Source organism: Coccidioides posadasii, chromosome 3, assembly GCF_018416015.2.
Source record: "Coccidioides posadasii str. Silveira chromosome 3, complete sequence".
NCBI classification, from domain to species: domain Eukaryota; kingdom Fungi; phylum Ascomycota; class Eurotiomycetes; order Onygenales; family Onygenaceae; genus Coccidioides; species Coccidioides posadasii.
The window spans coordinates 1,548,706-1,571,681 of NC_089409.1; the positions used below are offsets into that span (position 1 = coordinate 1,548,706).

The window sequence follows — 22,976 nt, forward strand, 5'->3', positions numbered from 1 at the left end:
GATTAAAAACTGAAATATGGTTTTCGGGCAAACTGTGTCACAGCAATACCGTGATTCTTTTAAACGATGAGACCACCCCAGCAAGTATATAGAGGATCCAGACTGAAGATATAGTATTAATGGTTTAATTGGAACAAGAGTAGCATATGAGAAACAAAGGCAATGTCATTTTGTGGAAAAGCCTGTGCCTTAAGGCTGGAGAGGTTGCTCATCCATCGCACTGTTTTTGATCGGACTCCTGAAAACCAAAAAAAGCTCCTCAAGCCGATCACCGCTGCAAACACTCCACAAAGACCTAATCACTTTCACACATGTCTTTACCTCAATTCTTATAATAATCACTTGTTTTTCACCTATAATTTTACAGTATTCTGGATAGCCTGACACTGTCTATGCCTCACGAGCATTGAAATCCCAACCTTGCGCTCCATCAGAGTACATAAATAAACGCGACCACGAGCTTCAACGCACTCCACTTCCTCCTCGACATCCCCCATCATGGCCGAGGCAACCCTCCACAACGCTCCCATAGTCCTAGACAATGGCAGCGGCACTATACGCGCTGGTTTCGCGGGCGAAGACCTCCCCAAATGCTACTTCCCCTCCTTCGTCGGACGACCAAAACACCCACGAGTCCTCGCCGGCGCGCTAGAAGGCGACGTGTTTATCGGCCAACGAGCTCAAGAACTCCGCGGACTCCTGAAGATCAGATACCCGCTGGAGCATGGAATAGTTACAGATTGGGACGACATGGAGAAGATATGGCAGTGGGTGTATGAGGGGGAGCTAAAGACGCTCAGCGAAGAGCATCCGGTGCTGCTGACGGAGCCGCCGCTGAATCCGCGCGCGAACAGGGACACGGCGGCGCAGATTTTGTTCGAGCAGTTTAATATCCCGGCATTGTATACGAGTATTCAGGCGGTGTTGTCGTTGTACGCGTCTGGCCGGACGACCGGTATCGTGCTGGATTCTGGGGATGGGGTGTCGCACGCGGTGCCGGTTTATGAGGGCTTTGCGATGCCAAGCAGTATACGGAGGATCGATGTGGCCGGGAGAGATGTCACGGAGCATCTACAACTGTTGCTGAGGAAGAGTGGCTATGTGTTTCATACGAGTGCGGAGAAGGAGGTGGTGAGGATGATCAAGGAGAAGACATCATATGTGGCTTTGGATCCGAAGAAAGAGGAGAAGGAATGGTCCACTGGCGTAGGGAAACAGGATACAAAGATACAGGAATATGTTTTGCCAGATGGACACAAATTGAAGGTATACCTATCCCTCCTTGATTTGATGAGGCCTTTGACCCGGATGTGTCTCGCTGACCGCGTTTTATCCTCCTAGGTCGGCGTTGAACGATTCCGCGCGCCTGAAATTCTCTTCGACCCCGAGATAATTGGACTTGAGTATCCCGGCGTGCATCAAATCGTCGTCGACGCAATCAATCGCACAGACATGGACCTACGTAAATCCCTCTTCGCCAATATTGTTCTCTCCGGCGGTTCTACACTCTGCAAAGGGTTTGGAGACAGATTACTGCACGAGGTGCAAAGACTGGCAGTGAAAGACATGCGGATCAAGATATTCGCTCCACCGGAAAGGAAGTACAGCACGTGGATCGGGGGCAGTATCCTGGCGGGGCTGAGCACGTTTAGAAAAGTATGTGCCATTTCATATACTTTCAGCTATCTATGAAGGAACGAGCGTTGCTAACCAGTTTATAGATGTGGGTGAGCATTGACGACTGGCACGAGAACCCGGATATAATCCATCAAAAATTCACATAACACCGATAAATGCAGATTTATAGAATAAACATGCATCTCTTGTGTCTTTATACCTGTTGCGTACTTCTTCATGTACAATACCCAGCGATTTCCCCAACGTGCTGCAAATGTTTATACTTCTGAAGCTTTCCTTTTCCCTTTGATACCTTTTTTTGAATTTGGTAATTGGTGGCAGGTCCTGGCTTCTTTTTGATACCCAGAAGATTATATTCTCAAATCAATGGAGATAATTCACCCTGGTCGTCTGGCGCGGTTGTCTACAGGCTTACATCAGCAATTCCGGAGCTGGCGCCGGATTCCAGGGGGAATCGACACAGCGAAAGTTGCTTCGTAACAGGATATATGCTATATTTCAACTTGAATGTTGCTGTAGTGGTAAGAATACGCAAGGCCGACACAAGGTTGTGTGACGCGGATGCAAGACTCTCACCCGGTGGACGGGTCTTAAACAGGCATGGATGCAAAGGAAATTCAACGCTTCGAGAATCCTTTTTTTTTTCCATTTTTGTCTAGCTATTCTAGACTCCTAAATCAGTTTTTAAGATATTAACCTACATATGAGCTCGTACGAGCTACTCTATTCATATTCCAAATGCTGATGAGAGACAGGAGTAGCCGAAGCCCAAGCACTTTTTTTATTTCAAACAATAGAGGTTGCAGGCCGTAGGATTGGTGTAGAGGATCTTGGGCGAGGATGAAGATGCGTTGATGGAAAGGTGGTGTAAGAAGATGCAGTCAAATGTTGCAACTTAGTAGTATGCGTGCTCGTAAAATCTCGTGTCCGTCGTTAGAAAAGATATAGTAAAAGAGGTATTAGAAAGAAATAGGTCTAGAGAGACAATCGAATCGGCGAAGGACGTCGAGAGTCGAAAGTGTAGGTGAAAAGATGGAGATATATGTTATGAATGAAGGTGATTAAAACTCGATCGCCACGAGCCGGTATCCCTCTTCATCCACGTCGTCTTCTCCAAGTTCGTGGACTGATTGCTTGACGACATACTAGAAGTTGTACTTTGCTTTCGAGGGAAATTACTGCTGTAGTTGCAGCTATTCGTGTAATTGGATTGACTGTCTCGAAAGATATTTGCGTCGCCATTCCTTCCAACGTGAAAGACCGGAGCTGCCTCTTTCTCGCGCCTGAGTTCATATTCCAATTCCTCATCGAAGCTGAAAATGGCAAATTCACTGCTATGGCACGCAGGTGTGTTTCTGGCGCTGGAACAGCCTTGTCTGTGGCACGAAGAGGATATGCGTCTTGAGGAACCACCGTTGGCAGTGTCGGTACGAAGGCCAGCAGTATTGGTAGCTGCGGTTCTTGCACCGTAGAGGGCCTGTCTTCGACCGGTGGTAGAAGCCGTGGGGAGAGGTTCAACGAAGCGGAATGGGGACATGCTTTCGAGGATGGGCGTGAATTTCGCGAGGGAAAGTCGATGGAATATGCTAAAAGCAGGACACGAACTTCCAATATTTTTTATATGAGTCTAAACCAAGGCAGTGAAGGAACAAATTCCAAAGTGTCAACTGACGAGAAGGTGAAAGGCAAGAGGTAAAAGAGAGGAGCTATGCTATAAATTCCAAGCGAGGCAGATGACAAGGAACGATGTAACCCCTGCACGTGGCCATAGAGTCCGAGAAAAGAGGAGCAAAAAGGTAATTCCAATGGACTGGACGTTCCAGATATAACCTAGCGCGATGTCATCTTTCTAAATATAATGCATGAGCACAGGAAGGGCCTAGACTGAACACTGAGACGGTCCGTTGCTCAAAGTGGGCGGATCACCTTGGTGGAGAAAAGCCCGCAAAATACCGTAGAAGAGATCGAATGACTCCTCGTCTGACTTTGGGTGGCTATGTCACTCGCCTGGCGTGCTGAGAGTATTAATACATCCCATTCGCGGTAAAAATTCTAAATAGGGAGTGACGCCTTCGATCTATTCTAGCGAAATCCATGGATTGCGCCAAACCGCCAAGGTACGGTTCTGGCGGTGCCTTGATACCTTACTTTTCCAGCAAAGACAGCGCCGAAAGCCAGGTTTCCTTGCTTGAAACTCCCAAGTCACTCGCCTGACGGCGCGGCGAGCACTGGACCTGACGCCATCGCCCCTCGTCATTGGACGGGGTCTCGGTTCCACGACTCTCAACCCCGGTTTAAAGCAGCGCAGGACGGAGAGTTCTGCGATTCGCAAGTCAAGAGACACGGTGACGCGATGCTGGTCCCTGCTGCTCTCGCTTTGGCCTGCCAATATTTGATCAGCAGGTCACCGGGTGACGTCTTCCCCGTGTCCATGGGCTATTTGTCGACACGTCGCGATGGGTGGTCACTAGTGACGAGCGCTGGCACCGCCTGTTGGGGATTGCCTATTCTGGATTGGCGCCCATGCCGGTTTAGCGCCAAACCTTGTTCATCAGGTGACGGGTACGGCTGACATAATCGTATTTCTGTTTCGTAACAGAAACGGGGCCGCCAGCCAATGGGGAGAGGCGCTCGCAACAGTCAACTTGTCACCAGAACAGGACGGAATACAGAGCTCTGTCCTCAGGCCGGTCGCTGGTCTCCATTACGCCAGCGAAGAAGCATCCCAACCGATCCGTGCTTCCGCTTCCAGTGCCTGGCCGGCGAGGGGGATCGTCATCCATCACCCGCATGCTGCAGAGGTACTCCAGAGTGCCCGTGCCTCCTGGCAGACCTCCCTCAAATGAGCCTTTTTTTTTTTTTTTTTCCTCCCGTTCTCGCCCAGTCTGGACTGGTCGTATGGCCACTTGGTCGGTTCCCAGTCGGATGAGCTGCATCCCCCCAACCCCCTCCCAACTAGCAAGGATCGTTTTAAGCATCCCTGAAGAAGAGGCGGTGTTCTTGCCACTTGGATGCAGGAATTGGTACTCTGTACCTCTGTCTGACCTAACGGGAAAAGGCTTTCAAGCTTCAGTCGGTTCCCTTGTAGGACGGAGTCGACTGGCCTGGTCGAAAGCTCAATTTCTGCAGTTCAAAAGCACCAGAGTGCCAGCATATTCAGGGTCAATTCTTAAGCCCCGCCGACTCACAGAGTCACAGACTCCCGAAGAAAGCTTTCTCCCCCAACAGCTTTGAGCTTCGATGGTCAACTTCAAGTGATGTTCCGGTTAATTGGGTCTTGTACTCACTGCCCGCCCCACTATGGCGAAATCGGCAACGCAGCCGTTTGCTCTGTTTGTTTTGATGACTAATCTCTTAGGTAATATAATGAATCACGTGTGCGTAGCTTCAAACAATGCAAACATTACCATTCTGCCGCGCGCTGCCGCCATGTCATCTCTCGCCACTAATCCGGATTCAGTAGCTCTAATCGGTTTTGCTGGGAGCAGCGAAGTCCGGCGGGCAGTCTCTCGAGGCCATCGAGTGTTTTCGACGCATTGTCTCCTATAAGGCACCACTAAAAACACCACGCGAAAACTGCTTTCAAGCCCCAGCCTGCATCTTCGGGCCGTCGCACTTGCTCTCCACTGACAACCATCGCTTTCGTCAAGCAACCGCCTACACGTCACGTCGAGCGACAACACAAGGCAAGGCGTTTTGGAGCGCAAGGGTACATTCCGGAGAGAGCGTGGTTACTGAAGGCCAGATTTGATCTCTTGTGGAGTTTCGGTTCTCCTGAACTGCTATTGGAGAGAGGTAGCGTGTCCCACTGGGACTGACAGGCCACCAAGATGCCAAAATATAAGTCTACCACCCCGTGTTTCTCTGCAGCAAGCCAAATATTAAAGCGTGCATTGAGCTAACTGTCTATGCACTCTTTTGTAGGTTTTGGTTCCCTTTTCCGCTTTCCGGCCTCAAAATCCGGTTTGCGGATAGTCACCCGCATGTCGGAACGCGTAGCGGCATCCGGGGAGAATTGCGCCGATGACATTTCTGATTCGCTAACCTGGTGGCTTTACAATTTTAGGCGACTACTGTGATGTCTACCTTACCCATGACTCGATGAGCGTGCGGAAGGCTCACAATGCCGGCCGAAATCACTTAAGAAACGTGGTCGAATACTATCAGCGTGAGTTTTCCGATCAAGCGCAACTAGGCCGTGACTCCCAGGCGGCTAACGGCTTTTGAACTAGAAATCGGCCACGAAAAAGCCCAGTCCGTCATTGACTCTATCACATCCTCTTACGCTGCAGAAGGCCAAGCTACCGCCAATCCCATGCTCCAGCAACCCGGTGGACTACCTCCGCCTCCTTTTGGATTTCCAGGTACGTGATAAATCAGCTGTCCCCTTGACGTCCAGTCTCATAATCCTAATTTCGGTCTCAGGTCGTCCTGGCTCAATACCACCACCACCGTTTGGAATGCCTGGCGCCCCAGGTGCCCCGCCACCTGGCATGATGCCCCCACGTACGTTCTCTCCTTTTGGCAAGCTGCTGGGATGGATTCATACTGATAGTTGACATTCTCATAGCCCCCGGCGGCCGAGGCATGCCCTTCCCACCACCTCCCTTCCCTGGCGCTCCACCACCCACCTCTGGCTCAGGCGAGTTCCCACCTCCACCTGCAATGCCCGGTATGATTCCGCCCCCTGGCAATCTTCCGTTCCCACCCCCACCGCCAGGCGGCTCATTTGTTCCACCACCAAACTTCCAATTCCCCCCACCTGGTGCACCGGGCTTCCCTCCGCCGCAAATGGGCGGAGGTCCACCGGGTGGACCAAGTCCTGGGCCTCAGGCTCATAGCTCACTACCAAGTAGTGCATCCGGCTCAGCACCACCCCCTCCCGGCGGAGCGCAAGGATATCCACCACCACCGAGCGGTGGCCCGCCAGCTGGTCCCCCGCCGAGATTGGGCGAGTCGAAATAGTCTAATTCCCATGGCAAGTCACGATCTTCTTTATTTCCGTTTTCATGTTTATCCGCTGTTGTTTGTGTACACTGGGCAGGCTTCCTTGTTCTGTATTTTTTTTTTTTTTTTTTCTATCGGTATCCATTCCTCTTCTTCTCCTTTCTCCAAAACAATCAGCTCTTAAGGTGTGTGGATGGGATGTATTACAAGACTCCTTTTTCTGAGCGTTCTTTTGAAACACTCAATATCCGCGTAGATCGATTCTCGAACAAAATAAAAAGAGAATAAGATATCAAAAATGCGAATAATACCCCTAGTTCTCGCCATGAACCGAGAAACTTAGATGTTCTAAGGGTCAACATTCATTAAAAAAAAAAAAGAAAATTGTACTGTACATTGTACAATTATTAGTTATCTATAAGCAAGTATCACAAAGAAACAGATTTACCAAGCTGTAATTCAAATAGATACATTGAAGTGCAAAAAAAAAGAGAGTAACACCTTTCAACGACTCACACCAGTTGGATGACGTCCCGAGAGGATAGTACACGAAATAGTAGAAGGTCATCATAATTTAAAAAAAAAAAAAAAAAAAAAAAAAAAAAATAATAATAATAATAATAATAATAATAATAATAATAATAAGAATAATTGATACATGAAAAAAAGGCACGGTAAAAAGGAAGGTGAATATAATGCTCGACAAGACGAAAAGTTCTCATTCTCACGAAAACGCCCTGAAAACACAAAACAGGGGGCAATAAAGGGCCTCCAGATATTAACCATCTACAAATGCGTAGTGCTGTGCAATTGGGCTGAAGAAACAGGCGGCAAAGGGGAAACACAAACCAAAGGAACATCAAGGCGAGTCCGCCGGAGACAACAGAATTTCATATTACTCCATACACACTTAGAAAATCCCATGCATTTATTGTCCTGCATCTGTTTACAAGGGAAGGACAGAGAGAGATATAAACATAAGAAAAAAGCAGCTCAATTAGTGTTCATAGCCTGCACCTCTCTGCCACGGACTCGCACTATTCTGCATCCGGTAACTATTTGGATTGGAGTTCACAGAGCCACTCCGGTTGAAGGGCGATGTAGCGTACCCCCTTGGGACAGGGGATGCGTTTTGAGTTCGTCCGTAAAAGTCCCCGCCATCGTTGTACACTCCACGGTTGTCTTGACCAGGTGGGTTAGAAGGAGAGAAACCTTGGTGGTGGTTTTCACTCATTGGGAAGAGCGGGACTGATGTATCAACTGGAGAGTGAGGTGCCTGCCGTGCACTGTGTTGTGATACGGCGATACCGGACCCGCCATCATGTAGGGAGCTAGAATGAGTCTGGGAATGGCCCGAAAATGACGCTACATCGTCATCGAAAGGCCTTTTCCCCTCGCCCCGTGCTGTCGCACCAAGGGCGTCGAGTTCGGTAGTAAGTTGGGTTTGAGATTTAATAAAGGAGCCACGATCGTCTCTCATGGGTTGATAGCGGGTATCCGGGTTTTTGGATACGATGGCGTAAATAGAGGCGATAAGGACAAGTAAGAGCAGGATGAGGGCAAATACAGCATTGGCAATGAAGAACACAACACCCATAACACCAGTGACAAGGCCCTAGACATAGTCAGTAATGGTGGCATTCAGAGTGGGCTCAAGAACTTACTGGCTGCTTGAATACTTCCGAGAAGAAAAGCAATAGAAGGACATTAAAGAAGTTAACAGCAGCGATAGAAATGTTAAAGATATTTGTCTTCTTGTCCATCCAAGGTCGCAAAATGGAAACCCCGACAAGGACTCCCAGTTCGATAAAGAATAACGCAAAAGCCTGCACCGTGGGGGCGGGCTGAGTCAAGGCAATAAACATAGCCTTGACAAATATGTAGATCAAAACTGGAACAACAAAGTAGTATGCTGTAGCCCGGTATTGTATGTAGAGGAATCCCCATTTGTTGAGCGCAGAGGGATCGGAATAGAGAATATAGGCAGGATTCTTGTGCATAAGAACTGACTTCTTTGCAAGGCGAATAACTTTCCACGCTGCCCAGCCCAATGAAGCGATCATAGCGAGGATCATCACAACAGCGAGAACGACTTCAGCAGCAGAATCCCTGTGAGTCATCTCCCACAAGCAAAGAATGCACATCTGAGGGAAGCCAATCAATGTCTAAACCAAGCAGCGTTAGCAGGATACTTATTCTACGATGCAGAGACCGCTGTTACTGACCAGTCGGAACAAGATGCCTCGCATCACAATTCTCCAGCCGTTCCGGAAGTCCTGGAATTTGTCGCTCTTCATTCTGCCGGATCTCGCAAGCAATTCGCAGGCGCCTTTGAATCCAGCAACACAGCCCATCACCAAGGCGACAAACACGACAAAAAAGATCAGGCCTGTCATGAAAATGTTGGTACGCTCAATGCGAGCACGGAATCCAACTCGATCTATGCCTCGGACACTGACTGTCGCGCTGTTCTCACTAACACCCTCATCTCTGTTAGTGCGTTTTATCAGCTCATTAGCAGCCTTAGCCATTAGCTGATGGACATATTCAACTGATCGTTTCTGCACCTGGACTGATGTGGTTGAGAGCGACTGCAGAATCGTTGATGGTTCTCCGCCGGTTGCACGTTGATACCATGTCGCAAGTCTCTGGATAAATCCAACACGGATAATACCCATACTCCACTGGAAGTTCTGCGTCCAAGACTGCACAATTGGAGGTAGCTTTACACTGGACATCCCAATCATGGCCTGTGCCTGGAAGAAGCCAAAGAGCGAAAGCGCATTGGCGGCGACATGGGCAGCGGTGTTGGAATGCCCCAGACCGGATGTAACGGCGGACGCAACCAAGCCCAAACCTGCTATTACAGCAACAATCCAGGCTACGGTTCGGTGGTAGACAGTCTTTCCGTTGGACAGGGCAGCTTCAACACACGCGATACTTCTCTTCTCAGCCGTGGAGTTTACATAAATTCGTACTTTAAGATCTAGGTCAGGCACGCCATAAGCGACTCCTGTGTTCAAGTGTTAGTTATCCATTGCAAGATCAAAACACTTCAGGGAAAAAATTTACCTGGAACTTTGCTGACGACATCGGGAGAAAGATTAACGAAGTTCGTCTCGATCTCGATTGAGCCCTTGGTCATTGGGCACAGGCCGCCAAGATCGAGGTCGCAAGGGTTCAAGGTCTCTTTCAGAGCCGTGAATCCATAGGCAATCAACTCCACCTGTGCTGTCACATTGCCTGAGATGGAGGACACGCCAACCATCTGGACCAGCAAGGAGTTGTTATGCGGGGTAAAAAGGACATTGAACAAGGTGGCAGTGAGATTAGAGTTGTCCTGGCAAGGAACAAGTGATTTCGATTCGATTAATTTTATGGCGAAGGCACCAGGGGAGAAGGGAAGGAAGGCGACGAAGAACGAAAATAACGACAACAGCCTCATTGTGACGACGGGGTTGAAGGCTGAATCGTGTGTCGAGGGTGTATCTTATCGACTTGGTGATGGATGGCTTTTGTAGGTATAGTACACGGCGTTTCCAAGCATATGCGAAAACGGGTCTAATACAGGAGGAGATGAACTATCGTAAATGCCAGCACTTTGAGTCCGGGGGTGACGAGAATTGTTGAGGATGTGTAGAGATGTGGATGGGTAAGGGTAATCGATCGATTCTGACCGTCGACAGTTTTGGCTCGGGAAATGGATAGACGTCTTCCGGAAGGTGAGACAAACGAGTGACTGGAAAAAAGGTACAAAGTGACGAGCTCGAAATCGAGTGTGGATGGTTAGGCCATTTGAAAGGTTTGAAGGATGGCAACGATGGTGCCTCAGGAGAGCGAGATGTGAGATGTGAGTGTAGAGCGGAGCGAGGCGAGTTGAGAACGGGTCTCAGTCGAAACAGAGATCAAGAAACCAACGGAGCAGAATGTTTTGGGTGACGGAGAGAGTAAAGCGAGGGCGCATGAGCAAGCGGAGGAGGTTGGAGACGCCGGGGGCGGTTGACGATGGGACTTGCGAGTGTGATGAAGGCAGGATGAGGTGTTGCTGGATCGAGGTTCGCAGGGGTGGGCAAGCCCCAAAGGCCTGGCTGTCTCATACCGCACGGTACGGCGGCGCCAGGGGTAACTGACCCGCCAACTTGACCAATCTGGCCAATCAGAGGACATAATCTGTGGATAAAATGCTGAATCATCCTCTTATGCATGATCGTTACATCAGCCAGGTTCTAGGATTACTAGTGTGTAACTTTGCACAGCCCGCCCATCCATCCAGCACACGCGTTCAGCCAAGAGTGTCAGCCATATAAAAGTCTCACTCTGTCCGCCCCCTTACAGAACCTGTGCCCGCGGGGGTCCTGGATCATGATGGGAGCGAAAACTCTACCGGTTACTCTGTGCGCGCAGGTTAGAGTCCTGTTTCCTGACTGTGTAGGCTAGAATATGTGATAAGACAGGCGCCAATCCTTGCCGCCTGCTGCGGGCGATATGATTTCATACCGATGCCCACGAACAGGCGACACGTAAACCTGAATCCTTCAAGCGGAAAGGGTTTTTCACCGTCAAAGACTGTTTCTCCGTGACGTCCCGTTGATCTCCTCGGTGCGTTCGCGACGGCCTTTCCATCGTGGGGATTGGGATCACATGCTCTTCAAACATCACTTCCAGGAAGTCCATCGTCGTATAATTTGCAAAAAAAATTCCTTGAGAAACCCTCTGTTTTATCCACGAACGCGCTTGGCGGGGTGCGCTTGAGCGAGAGAGAAGTTTTTTGCTCCATCGGTGCCCGAATCTGCCTCAAATGTATAGTACCTACACACGTACACTCTCCGTACGGAGTACACTGCCAAATCCACCCGTAAATATCGCAAATTCGGCGTCACACCGGGGTGGCAGGAATGCCGACACTCGGCGGTCGGTCCACCAAATGTGGTCAAATCTCCATTCTAACAAATCCACACCCCAAGCATAGTTATTTCCTTTGTGTCCTTGGTATTCGGGATTGCTTACTCCATACGTACGTAGAACTGCTTTCATCATCGGGTCTTGAGAAGCAGCGATAAGTTAGGCTGAACGGTGGGCCGGTCCCTCCGGTGTCTGAAACTATATACATAACCATGGCAGCTGTACGGAGTACTGCTCTGGTCAAAGGGATGGAGCATCCCGCCATGTCGACATGCCCCTCCGATATGCGTTCTGGCGGTTGAAGAGGCAAGCCACAGGCGTGGGGAGATCGTGAGGCTTGTCAGGCGCTTAAGCTTATCAGGCTATCGGCACGTGACCTTCGAGTTGCAAAACTTTTTTGTTGAGCGCAAAACTCCTAGCAAAAGTGAGGCCGAAAGACAACGAAGCACTCCTTTGGATGCCACAAAGATGCCCGTTACAATGGAGACATCCAAAGAACATTCCAAAAAGAGAAAGAGAAAGCACGGGGGCAGCGGAAACACCGCCCTGACAAGTGCCAATGCCGCAAAATCGCTCGTGAAAACCACACTATCCTCGAAGGGAGAAGCTTCCGCCGAAAAACAGGAGATGAAAAAGCGCAAGACGGAGCATCCATCTCTCATGGAGGACAGAGTATCAGAGAATATTGTCGATGAACCTGAAGAAGTCGTCGAGGAGGACAGCGAGGCGTCCCAACCTCCCGTCGAACGAGATGATGAGCAAAAATCGGAATCTGAACAACAACCGGAATTACCATCTTTGAATGCTCTTTCTTTGCCTCAGGCCGAAAATGAACCTCAGAAATTTACCGAGCTTAACCTTTCGGAGAAAACGCTGAAAGCGATACAGGAAATGGGTTTCGAGACAATGACCGAAATTCAGCGGAGGGGAATACCACCTTTGATGGCCGGCAGGGACGTTTTAGGAGCAGCAAAGACAGGCTCGGGGAAGACACTGTCATTTTTGATTCCCGCTGTGGAAATGCTGAGTGCTTTGCGCTTTAAACCGAGGAATGGTAGGATACCAAGATTCGTCTGATGGATTGCTACATTGAGGAATTCGGCTAATTCTCGTGGCTATAGGAACTGGTGTTATTGTGGTATCCCCAACCCGTGAACTAGCACTACAAATTTTTGGTGTTGCACGGGAACTCATGGCACACCATTCGCAAACATATGGCATTGTTATCGGTGGTGCTAATCGAAGAGCAGAAGCAGAAAAGCTAACAAAGGGAGTAAATCTGCTCATTGCCACACCCGGACGCCTGCTCGATCACTTGCAGAACACCGAAGGATTTGTGTTCAAAAATCTAAAGGCCCTAGTCATCGACGAGGCAGATCGGATCCTGGAGGTCGGGTTCGAGGATGAAATGAGACAAATTGTAAAGATCCTTCCTTCTGAGGACAGACAGACAATGCTCTTCTCCGCGACCCAAACGACAAAGGTTGAGGATCTTGCGCGTATTTCCTTGCGACCCGGTCCGCTATACATCAACGTCGATCACCGCAAAGAGCACAGCACTGTTGAGGGCCTAGAGCAGGGTTATGTCATCTGCGATTCTGATAAACGCTTCCTCCTCCTTTTCTCCTTCCTCAAAAGAAACCTCAAGAAGAAGATCATCGTCTTCTTCTCCAGTTGCAACTGCGTCAAATACCACGCTGAACTCCTGAATTACATCGACCTCCCTGTTCTTGATCTTCATGGAAAGCAAAAACAGCAGAAGCGAACAAACACATTTTTCGAGTTCTGTAACGCGAAGCAAGGAACTTTGATTTGTACTGATGTTGCCGCCAGAGGCTTAGATGTAAGTCTCACTCATCTCAATCAAGGGGTAGAGCGCTGTGCTAACCTGCGAGCTAGATTCCGGCCGTTGATTGGATCATCCAGTTCGATCCGCCGGATGATCCCAGAGACTACATCCACCGTGTGGGCCGCACAGCGCGTGGCGCTAATGGGAAGGGACGCAGCTTGATGTTCTTACAGCCTTCGGAGGTCGGCTTCCTCAAGCACCTCAAAGACGCCCGTGTTCCAGTTGTGGAGTTCGAATTCCCAGCCAAAAAGATTGTCAACGTACAATCTCAGCTTGAGAAGCTGATCGGACAGAATTACTACCTAAACAAGGTATCAACCCATGAGATCTACACGTAATATATGCCGCGTAATGCTGACACGAGATAATTTGCATAGTCCGCTAAAGACGGCTACAGATCCTACCTTCAAGCTTACGCATCACACTCACTGCGTTCCGTCTTCGATGTGAACAAACTCGATCTCGTCAAAGTCGCTAAGGGCTTTGGGTTTCCTACACCACCAAGAGTAGATATTACTCTCGGTGCAAGTATGAGTCGTGATAAGAAACAGACCAGTCGCCGGAATTATGGAAGTCAGCCAAGGCATGCACCAAAGTTCAAGAGAAAGACCAGTGATGATTAGACATAGCTATAATGTACACTATAGTCGATACCCAATTACTGCGAACATTATCACGTCTTAAGAATAACATTCAATCCAGAAAACAAGATGGGATAGCAAACTGGACCATGGGGTAAATGCTAGAACGCTGTTCAATAAAGTGATACTAGTGCGGGTGGCCATGTACCAGGTTAAATCTTCCAAGTTCCGTCGCTTTATAGCACGGCACTTCGCTCATCCCAGAAGATGAGGTCCATCATTGTTTACCACTGTGAAGCTATCTATATCGCTTGTGATGCCCTTCCTGTGCCAAGCAAAGTAGTTGGCGGACTTGTCCTGATAATACCCATCACACAGTCTTAAGGGGTTGTTATTGTAAAGACATCATCACCAGAAAATTTGAGGTCTTAGTTTTCCACATGAAGTCCCTGCTTAAAAGTAGCCAGCAATGTAACCCATCGGGAACATCTTCTCAAAAACACTTGTTTTGGTCATGAGATATGGTTATTGTTTTGGGGCTGATGCTGTTGTTGGGGCTCAGCTAGTAAATTTATAGTGGTTTGTGGCCCTGTGGTATAATATGGGTATTAAATCAAACATCAAGCATGGCTGCATGGTCCCCTCAAAGAACAACATACCAAAGATGATAATAAGACCTTTCTGCACAACTTATTAAGTCAAATATTATATCATTGCAAATAGTCGCCAAAATGTGAATATGCGACACTTTGGCTGGGATTTGACATAATTCCCACATTCGCCAAAGAATGAATAGAAAATCAGGGATACTATATACTAACATCCCAGTATGTCTGTTTGGAGTATTATATTCACAAATAACATCTTGTTGTATGTTAGCCTATGCTAAAGTGCACACAATAGCTGTTTAAACATACATATCTTCTTCCAATTTGATGGGCGCCCGCCGCCGCCATTCTCATAAAGAGGGATGATCCATCCAACTTTGGCAGGATAATTATCACTGCAGCGAAGATGGACCTGAGAATGAAGTTCCAAGGGTCTTTGCTTTAATAAAAAGGTGCTATAATGTGGTTGATATACTCAGAGCATCTCTTCGTAGAAGCGTTTTACCCAGAGCGATAGAATTTGAGCCAGTGTTGCCAACCAGGTCAAGATGGCTCTGTTCCATCGAAATCAGGACTGCAGGCGCTGTACATACTATATAGGTTCTTTTGCATTGAAAGCATTGTTTTGTAGTCGTGCCATTATCTTTCACATCTGTCATATCCAGATTATTCTGGAACCGGACCTAGACATCAACTTATTAAGAAGGTTGGTTAATGACTTATTTTGCTGCATGACTTTATCCACTATGTATAGTATGTCTCTGACTCCCCGTGGGCCTAATCCTTTTTGCCATCTCAGCAAATAATGTGGTTTGTCTGTCCCTCTATATTGCGTTCACGTCACCTTCACATCAACCTTGGTGTTGCGTTAACTGTGTGTCTGACATCAATCTGAAACTCTGAATTGGTAGGATCATATAAGAGTTATCTGTATAAATTGATGTTTATTCCAGAGTCCAGACTGGAATCTTCGCGGATTGTAGGGCCAGAAATTAGAATTCTCGAGCTTCAGTCGCAAAGATGCTTATGAAATGCTGACGAGCAGCTCACGGAGAATTGAGAATAAGATATCGGGCTGGAAAATGTCAAGTCCCCTAGTGAGCACTGAGCAAGTGCATGCGCACGCAGGCTGTTCAGTCCGACTTGAAAACTAGGTCAATCACATTGTATGGTAATTATCTGGGATGCCCAAGATAACAGTTGAAGAAAAATCCATTTACATACCAAGACGCTGTATTAAGTGATTGCTGAAGCATAAGCAGGGAGCAAATGGCACCAGCTCATTTGGCTGGGATGCTTGTTTTTGGCTGATAGTGATAATACACTAGAAAGAACTTGAGAAGCCCCCAGGAATTAGTTACAATGTTAACTAACTCGAATGTGCTTAAGCATAAACAAAGGACAAGGAGCATAGGCTGGGTTTCTCTGCCATGGTTTTTTGTCACCTTGGACTTATTGAGAATCAATGGAGCCAGCAAAGAGAAACTTTCGATCCTTATATCACACAAGCAACCATACTAAAGGGGCGCCTAAAACTAAGCGAACGGTGACCGCCATATGCTGATTGATTTGATTGCGAGAGACTATATACCCATGATGGTTAGTCAGGCGGTCGAAGCTTCACACGCATGAAAGGGGATGGCATGGCCAACAAGGAACAAGAGGAACTTGGTTATGAAGAGGGATTGCTTCATACAAAACTCCTCAGTACTTTTGCCAATAACCATCAAATTCTTGCATGTATATGGAGAATGCCTAGGCTCCCTCAATTTTCTCTCCTTCAATAGCCTCTTGGGATTGAAAGCATGGTCCTGGTGTATTTAAGGATATTGCACTGTCATACTCCGTAGATACTTCTCAAAATAGAGCCAACCCAATGGGGACCTTTCAAGCACCGGATAAAGCCCTTCCAAGGCACAAACGACAGCCATAGTCGTGTTTGACAATACGGATCGGCAGCTGATACAACTGACATTATAGCTCCAAGAGCTTGGTCGATAGCCGTATTATCGTCGTCTTTGCCGTCCCTGAATGATAACAGGACTGAGACAGCACCGTTCCACGAGGATCAATGTGGATCGGAAACCGGAAAGGGACCCGCAATGCATTGGATATACGGAACATTGCGGTTTGTTCCCGTTCGTTCCCTCTCATCCATATTCAGCAAAAAGCGACAATCCGCTTAAATTGTCATACCAAAAAAAAAAAAAAAAAAAAAAAAAGGTTTCGAAGCTTCTTTCGATGAAATGGTCATTGGCTCACGTTTAAAAACAAGTGGGGTACGCATAAGATAGGTATGTACTCCGTAGGTCCATAACATCCGGATCCTAATGTCCTGTACACAAAATCCCCCGTTACGCGACGTGCAAAGAATCGGGAACGGAGCTTCTAAGCTCACCAACCCTCGATCCTTACCAACGTAAAACAACCCAACATATAATTGTCCACATATCCAGTACCCGTCGAGGGACGGGTACGGGCAGAAGCGCAGATGCTGTTCATATAGACGGGTTATGTCGTGAAACGAAAAAGCAGGCGGGCAAAGGGTTAGAGCTAAAAAGCGAGCATTGTAACTACCCAGGAGATACGGGATAGTTGTTTGAAATATACTTAAACAAGCACAATCTCTGCACTCGATATCTGCGAGCGCTTTGAAAACGTGGGGCAAAAAGGGTGAAAGCCAACCCGAGTTCATCAACACCAGAGAGAGATCCAGGGGCACGGAATAAATATAAACCCACCCTTGCCGGAATAGACTTGGCGGGAACAGGGCAAGGGCGGGGGAATCTCAGAGTAGGAAATGAGAAAGCAGGGGGACGTAGCAGGGACAGGTCCTTGTCTTCAGAACCGCTTACAGTAACATTCGAATACGCCCTGGCTGCCCACAGAGTTGACTTACGTTTACAGTACCAAATCCTCGCTTTGGCTCATGGCAGAGCGACTCTGGGCTTGACAGGTCACACCACAGGGAACACAAAAATTTTGAAATTGGCGTTACTGATCCGGTCGAACAATCATCAGACTGCTGCAACGAAGGTAGAAGACGAGGATGAAGAATGCCAACCACAGGTGCCTACCATTTCCATCCTCTTGAGAATTGGGCATTCGATCTCGGGTCCAATTAGACTTAACCATTGTATCGGAATTCCGGCTTTGAATGAAAGCGAATAATTTGTCGACGGATTCCAAATCTGCATCAAAAAATGAGTTCTTTGAACCCGACTCTATGTTGGAGTAGCCGATTGCCAATCATTTCGTCAACCCGAAACTTTGCAGGGTGGGCATGAAAGGGTGAAGAAATTCCGAAGAGCCAGTGAGTTACCCTGGAAAAGGTTCCATACGAGGAAATATGCGAATACCAGGGCCAATTAACGCGCGGACACCGTGTTAGTTCCGATGCATGGTCCGGATGGCAAGGTAAGATCGCTGGCCTTGATGCATGATGACTGAACGGGGAGAGAAATGTGACCATCGTGCCGAACTAGCCACGGCAGCACAAGTCTGAGCCCCTACACCATGCAGTAGCCCATCTGCAAGTGTTGCGTTGCAATTTTTCCCGGTTTGCGTGCGGAAAAAAAGGGTCCTTGTTAGACGGAAAATAGGCAGGCGGCATGAATGGCGGCGATCCTGACAAAATACCCCTAGAAACCATTTCAAGGGGGATGAATATCAAGCCTATTTACGGAGTCCTTCGTAGATTCGAACTTTTTAAGGGTGGTCCAAAGAAAAGCAAAGGGAGATACTTGCGTTATTTCATAGGTCTCTCCCGAAACGTCCAAGACACATCTTGCCGTGGATTGGAGGATTCCTTGTTGGGTTGGCATTGGCCACTTGGAACGAAACTGGCGTTCCTATTTGAAGGGAATCGGCGGAATGGGCAGGAGATTCATCAGAGCCGTTCTCAAAGGTGGCAGTACAACATTGCCGGAATTTGGATGTAGCACAGGTGTGATTCCCACAACGGCTCAGTTGGACGTCAACTAGAGGTGTCCTATCTGGTCGTGGATATGATTCATCAGTCTTTAATGGTCTTCAGGAAATCTAAGCGCAATGGATCCTGTTTCCTCCAACGAAGGAAGTCAAATAAGCAAAAATAAGTATAAGTGCTCGCTATTCTCTCAGCCTATCCAGAGTACCCGAGAGTATGGTTATGGACCGATGTGGCGCCCTTGCATTTGGCCTTGAAGCTTCGCCGTCTGATTGAGAGTTTTTGCTATGGCAGCGATCTTGTCCGAGCTTCCCATCTTGGCTGTAAGGTTAAAGGGCCAGGCGGAGACTAATTGCATATAGTACTCTGATGCATTAAGTACCCGGTACAGACGTATCTCCCTGTGAGCTATGGTAGGGTAGTAGAGGAGGAACTTGCGTCCAATTTTCTTTCAGTGTGTACCTAAAGGCAATGAACGTTGTATGCCGAGGAAAGGTGCAGAAGTGGTTGCCATCAAAGCGAACCTTTTTTTTTTTCCCTCTCGAAGCAGCGGCTTATAAAGTATGGATATGGCCGCATAAATCCATTGTAATTATTATTATTCTTCAAAGTTCGAGTCTTTGCGAATCTCCATTGCACGCTTGATCATTCATCAGCATACTCAGGCTCCCTTTAGTTAATGCATTGGCGCCATTTAACCATCCGTTGAAACAATAACCATTAAAACATGGCCGTGCCGGTAGGGCCACGAGTATCCAAGGAGGACTTCATGCACGCACTGGGTCTTGACACAAATAATCCCCAGCATGATCCATTGTATCGTGCAATGAGGGTGAGTATTCTATTCACCATGCTGACCCTTTATAGATAGTTTAACCAATAAATCCTTAGGATGAGGCCATTGCTGTATACAACCAGATGAACCAAGACAATTCAAATCTGCTGGATAATTTGAGGAGCAACCCAGAGATAAGGCCACCCTTTTTCTGGCATCATATTCGACCGGATCGACAGCAATGGGGCATTATGGAGATATGGAGGCGCGCTGGGCCTGTTACTCGCCCCCTATTTGATCGCGGAGACACTCGAGGTGAATACGGTCCCAACTGGGTAACGGGATGGTTGTTGTACAGCGTTTTCCGCTCACGAGATATTCGCAATAATCGCAATCGAAGGAAAAACGATGACAATGGCTCCGGAAATAATTCAGGTGATACACCCCATATTGCACTTTAGATCATCACTTCTGAATTGACATCTGACTCCGCCCATCAGGTCAAGGCCAATCGAAAGGGACAAAAGGTGCCACCACAGGAACCGAAACCCAAACAAGGACCACGGGATATTACGATCCTGTACGGAATGGCGCCCGCTGAGCGTTTGCCTATGCATATCTTGAGCATGCGGCCCTGGCCATGAGATATGGTGATTTTGCTGAAAAAGACGTCACCACGAACGGCGCAGCCATGGTGTTTGAATTTCACGGATATTGACCTTGTTTTTGAGCTTCCAGGGGGGCTTGCTTTTTCTTTGTCCTTTCATTAAATCCGTTTCGATATGCCACAATTTCGCCGACCTCAGATTTATTTTGCTTGCTTTGTTTTTCATGTTCAGACTAAAAAAAAAAGAACAGAAAGTACGGAGTATCCTGTTTGATATCCGATCTTACACAAGTTTTAAGTCCCAATAGCTGTTTTTGAATAGGTATCAATTAACTCCCTGGAGCTTGATACGACACCCTGCTGCATGGGAAAATGCGTGCCGTTCGACCGATGAGCACTCTCGTCTTGTAACCGTCCAGAGCACAAATGCTTTCCCGAAAAATCACATCGGATCAACATTGTAAAAGCCTCACGGGATGGCCGTTCGCCTCCAGATAATGTCCGCTCCAGTCAAGAATCGCCACTTCATCGGCAAAGCTCAGCTTCCTGTGCGATTCTTCGGAAAGCCAATGAGGCATCAGCCACAAAGAGAGCCTGAGCTGCTTTTTCTATGGAGGCGAATGGCGAGCTTCTCGTAGCGTTAACGGCCAGTGCGCCAAGGTGTTGAGGCATCCATCAAACCGCGTCAAAGTCAATTTTTTACGGAGATATCAACCTTTCAAATTTGGTTCTTGTTATGTCTTGTGAGAAATAGAACACACGTTGCGTGGAAGCATGCGCCCAGGACATGTAGTGGTGAATGTTGGTTTGATTCCCTGGTAGATCAATGGCTTGATGGCTTAGGGAACATTGTCGTCGACATCAAGGGCGAGATGTGGGACCGGGCTGATGTTTGCACTGTTTGTCAAGTAACCAAACTCCCTCTGCGGGTACACTGCGGACCGACTGCAATAATTTGTAAGGACCTGAAATTACTCCGTACTCATGGATGACGATATTTCGAATTCTTTATGGCCATGTTGGCAAACACTTCGAGATCGGTAGGATATAGGGTCTGTTGGTTGCTATCTAACATAACAATGCATTTGACAAATACCAAAACCCCGCTGGCAATCGCATATAAAGCAAAGTTTCCAACCCATACAATGAACAGCGTTGAAAGAACGTAATTCAACACTGTAAGCTGCCTATTCAAGGCAGACTGCCTTCATATCATAGATCATAAGCCACTCATAAACCAAAACTCGAAAAGAGAATTAAGAAGAATGTAAAGAAATAATATAAACGCAATCCAATGCAGTGTCCGTGAAATTTAGCTCGGCGAGGAGACAGTGATACTAAATTCTATGAAAGCGTTAAGTCATCAATCGTTCAGTCATGATCGTGGCCAGGCGTTATTCGAGACAGTCCTGTAAAACCCGTCTAGTAATAATAAGATCAGGTGGAAAAAAAGAAGACAGAGTCGTGATCATCATCTCAAAAATCAGAAACATCGTCTCGTTTTTCGTGTCGTTAGCCGCTCCTCTCGTCGGTTTTTACCTCCCTAGCCATCGATATCGCGTCGGGATAGGGAAAAGGCAAGAGTCAGAGTGTACGAGGATCGAAGGGAAGAGCTCTGGTTGGTACAGAGCCCTGGCGATCTGCGCCAATCCGATCCGCTTCACAGCTTTGTGGACTACTTCCCCCACTTCGGCTTCCATCACTCATTGACGAGTCTGCGTCGCTATAGCGAGTCCTTCGACCTGTGCCAATGGCAACTGGAATCCCCTGTACGATCCCTCCGTGATCGTGTCCGGCAGGGTACATTCCATCGTTGACGGAGAAGTTGCGACAGATAAGGTATGCCCGCATGGCCGCGTTCTCACGCGCAAGCATCTCTGTCTCGCAGAAAGTGTCGGTCTGGTATTCGCGATTATTGACGCGAACTACACACGTGAACCCTGAGGTACCACCATAGGGTTCGTAAAGGGGTTCCGGCCAGCGGCGACGACGGCAGAGGCCTGTGGTTAGAAAAAGCAAACAACGTTATTGGCTGCGCAACGTCATAGATCCACGGGTAGGGCGGCCCCAGAAAGAACCATAAATATCCAGGATAAAGCGAGTTTGGTGCATTATTATCAAAGCTCAAGGATCAACCCTCGAGGCATAACACATTTGCAAGCTTTTTTGAAATTGATAGCACATAAACTAACTGGGGAACCGCGTTCAGCGTTGTGAGATCACATAATTGCATGGGATGGGTAACAATTCGCCAAATTGGGTCTTGGTACAATCTCAAATTGAGCCGGATGAATTGATAGCCAACAGAAGAATGGCAAGCAGGCAAACTACTCCAACGGGGCAAGGACTCGAAGATAGGGCAACATACTCGCCAGGTAGAGGATGTAGTACATCTTGGTCGAGAGAATCTTCTGATCCGTCGGATCTTTTAGGCACACTGTCTTGTCGTTGATACCCGATGATCGTCTTCAGCCTCGTCTTGCAAAGGTACCCAACGGGAAGTAAAGAGGCTTAATGTGAAGGTGACTAAAAAGACTGAAAGTTGTTCTTGATGCCCAACGCCACAACCATTCAAAAGCTTCAATGAAAAGTTCAAGAACAATGAGGCAGTTCGTGAATTGTTAAATGAACTGAAAGGCTCTATGAAGCAATAGGAGATTAACAGATAAGGTTATGATTTGGCGTCCATAGTCATCTGGAAAGAAATATGCGTGTGTTCCATGGGAGAAAAGACAGCGAAGCAAGCGCGTTTTAATGCATGCTTCAGGGTGTTGACTGTGGTGGGGGATGAAAATGATAAAATAAGGAACCCTGGCCCAGTGAGGACGACCTTCCATCGATGGTTTCGATATATGGTTTGGCTTCCAAACGCCAACTGTAAGTACGGAAGAAAAATGGAAAAATTGCCATTTTCTGTTCGGTTGTGTGGAAATAGCTCTTGTTTTGCCTTTGATGTGTTGGCATGGTTTCCCGCCAGTAAAGAAGCTGGAATACTGAGGACTTCCTTGCTAGCCTATCAAGAGCCAATATGCTGCCGATCGAGAAATCAGGAGATTGGCAGGCTTTGCGTCGTAGACTGACGCTTGAACAAGTGGCCATCGGCCCACATGTTTGCTGCAGAAAACATGGCAATTTCCGCAA

General features: G+C 47.8%; 7 protein-coding genes across 7 annotated transcripts; 4 read left to right on the forward strand and 3 right to left on the reverse strand.

Annotated features, from left to right (window-relative positions):
• The first annotated feature begins 376 nt into the window (after positions 1-376).
• On the forward strand, positions 377-2,079 carry RO4 (Actin-like protein). The gene is made up of 3 exons (XM_003066412.2): positions 377-1,266; positions 1,342-1,656; positions 1,722-2,079. Exons 1-3 carry the CDS (start codon positions 499-501, stop codon positions 1,782-1,784), a joined length of 1,146 nt encoding a protein of 381 aa, XP_003066458.1. The 5' UTR covers positions 377-498; the 3' UTR covers positions 1,785-2,079.
• A 604-nt stretch (positions 2,080-2,683) lies between these two features.
• Positions 2,684-3,175, reverse strand: D8B26_005464 (uncharacterized protein; the record flags this gene model as incomplete). The annotated part of the gene is made up of 1 exon (XM_003066411.2): positions 2,684-3,175. The coding sequence occupies one exon, from the start codon at positions 3,173-3,175 to the stop codon at positions 2,684-2,686; it is 492 nt and encodes a 163-aa protein (XP_003066457.1).
• Positions 3,176-5,643: 2,468 nt separating this feature from the next.
• On the forward strand, positions 5,644-6,889 carry D8B26_005465 (uncharacterized protein). Its single transcript, XM_003066410.2, has 4 exons — positions 5,644-5,806; positions 5,871-6,002; positions 6,064-6,144; positions 6,209-6,889. The coding sequence occupies exons 1-4, from the start codon at positions 5,740-5,742 to the stop codon at positions 6,601-6,603; spliced, it is 675 nt and encodes a 224-aa protein (XP_003066456.2). The 5' UTR covers positions 5,644-5,739; the 3' UTR covers positions 6,604-6,889.
• Positions 6,890-7,253: 364 nt separating this feature from the next.
• On the reverse strand, positions 7,254-10,599 carry D8B26_005466 (uncharacterized protein). The gene is made up of 4 exons (XM_003066409.2): positions 9,658-10,599; positions 8,811-9,598; positions 8,250-8,750; positions 7,254-8,200 (listed from the first exon to the last, which is right to left on the reverse strand). Exons 1-4 carry the CDS (start codon positions 10,028-10,030, stop codon positions 7,583-7,585), a joined length of 2,280 nt encoding a protein of 759 aa, XP_003066455.1. The 5' UTR covers positions 10,031-10,599; the 3' UTR covers positions 7,254-7,582.
• Positions 10,600-11,913: 1,314 nt separating this feature from the next.
• Positions 11,914-13,993, forward strand: HAS1 (ATP-dependent RNA helicase). Its single transcript, XM_003066408.2, has 4 exons — positions 11,914-12,541; positions 12,609-13,330; positions 13,387-13,647; positions 13,714-13,993. Exons 1-4 carry the CDS (start codon positions 11,956-11,958, stop codon positions 13,957-13,959), a joined length of 1,815 nt encoding a protein of 604 aa, XP_003066454.1. The 5' UTR covers positions 11,914-11,955; the 3' UTR covers positions 13,960-13,993.
• A 5,187-nt stretch (positions 13,994-19,180) lies between these two features.
• Positions 19,181-20,358, forward strand: D8B26_005468 (uncharacterized protein; the record flags this gene model as incomplete). The annotated part of the gene is made up of 2 exons (XM_003066407.2): positions 19,181-19,285; positions 19,345-20,358. The coding sequence occupies 2 exons, from the start codon at positions 19,181-19,183 to the stop codon at positions 19,687-19,689; spliced, it is 450 nt and encodes a 149-aa protein (XP_003066453.1). The 3' UTR covers positions 19,690-20,358.
• A 1,061-nt stretch (positions 20,359-21,419) lies between these two features.
• D8B26_005469 (uncharacterized protein) lies at positions 21,420-22,228 on the reverse strand (the record flags this gene model as incomplete). Its single annotated transcript, XM_003066406.1, has 2 exons — positions 21,420-21,835; positions 22,204-22,228. 2 exons carry the CDS (start codon positions 22,226-22,228, stop codon positions 21,420-21,422), a joined length of 441 nt encoding a protein of 146 aa, XP_003066452.1.
• Positions 22,229-22,976: the final 748 nt, after the last annotated feature.

What these genes read in the sequence shown, in the direction of transcription:
- RO4 (XM_003066412.2), top strand. Translation starts at nt 499, where the DNA reads ATGGCCGAGGCAACCCTCCACAACGCTCCCATAGTCCTAGACAATGGC. An exon ending in CAGATGGACACAAATTGAAG is followed by an intron (nt 1,267 to 1,341) that starts GTATACCTATCC and finishes TTATCCTCCTAG; the next exon opens with GTCGGCGTTGAACGATTCCG. An exon ending in GGCTGAGCACGTTTAGAAAA is followed by an intron (nt 1,657 to 1,721) that starts GTATGTGCCATT and finishes ACCAGTTTATAG; the next exon opens with ATGTGGGTGAGCATTGACGA.
- D8B26_005466 (XM_003066409.2), bottom strand. Translation starts at nt 10,030, where the DNA reads ATGAGGCTGTTGTCGTTATTTTCGTTCTTCGTCGCCTTCCTTCCCTTC. An exon ending in GAGGCATCTTGTTCCGACTG is followed by an intron (nt 8,751 to 8,810) that starts GTCAGTAACAGC and finishes TGCTTGGTTTAG; the next exon opens with ACATTGATTGGCTTCCCTCA. An exon ending in CGGAAGTATTCAAGCAGCCA is followed by an intron (nt 8,201 to 8,249) that starts GTAAGTTCTTGA and finishes GACTATGTCTAG; the next exon opens with GGCCTTGTCACTGGTGTTAT.
- HAS1 (XM_003066408.2), top strand. Translation starts at nt 11,956, where the DNA reads ATGCCCGTTACAATGGAGACATCCAAAGAACATTCCAAAAAGAGAAAG. An exon ending in TTGCCGCCAGAGGCTTAGAT is followed by an intron (nt 13,331 to 13,386) that starts GTAAGTCTCACT and finishes CCTGCGAGCTAG; the next exon opens with ATTCCGGCCGTTGATTGGAT. An exon ending in AGAATTACTACCTAAACAAG is followed by an intron (nt 13,648 to 13,713) that starts GTATCAACCCAT and finishes TAATTTGCATAG; the next exon opens with TCCGCTAAAGACGGCTACAG.
- D8B26_005465 (XM_003066410.2), top strand. Translation starts at nt 5,740, where the DNA reads ATGAGCGTGCGGAAGGCTCACAATGCCGGCCGAAATCACTTAAGAAAC. An exon ending in CGTGGTCGAATACTATCAGC is followed by an intron (nt 5,807 to 5,870) that starts GTGAGTTTTCCG and finishes CTTTTGAACTAG; the next exon opens with AAATCGGCCACGAAAAAGCC. An exon ending in ACCTGGCATGATGCCCCCAC is followed by an intron (nt 6,145 to 6,208) that starts GTACGTTCTCTC and finishes ACATTCTCATAG; the next exon opens with CCCCCGGCGGCCGAGGCATG.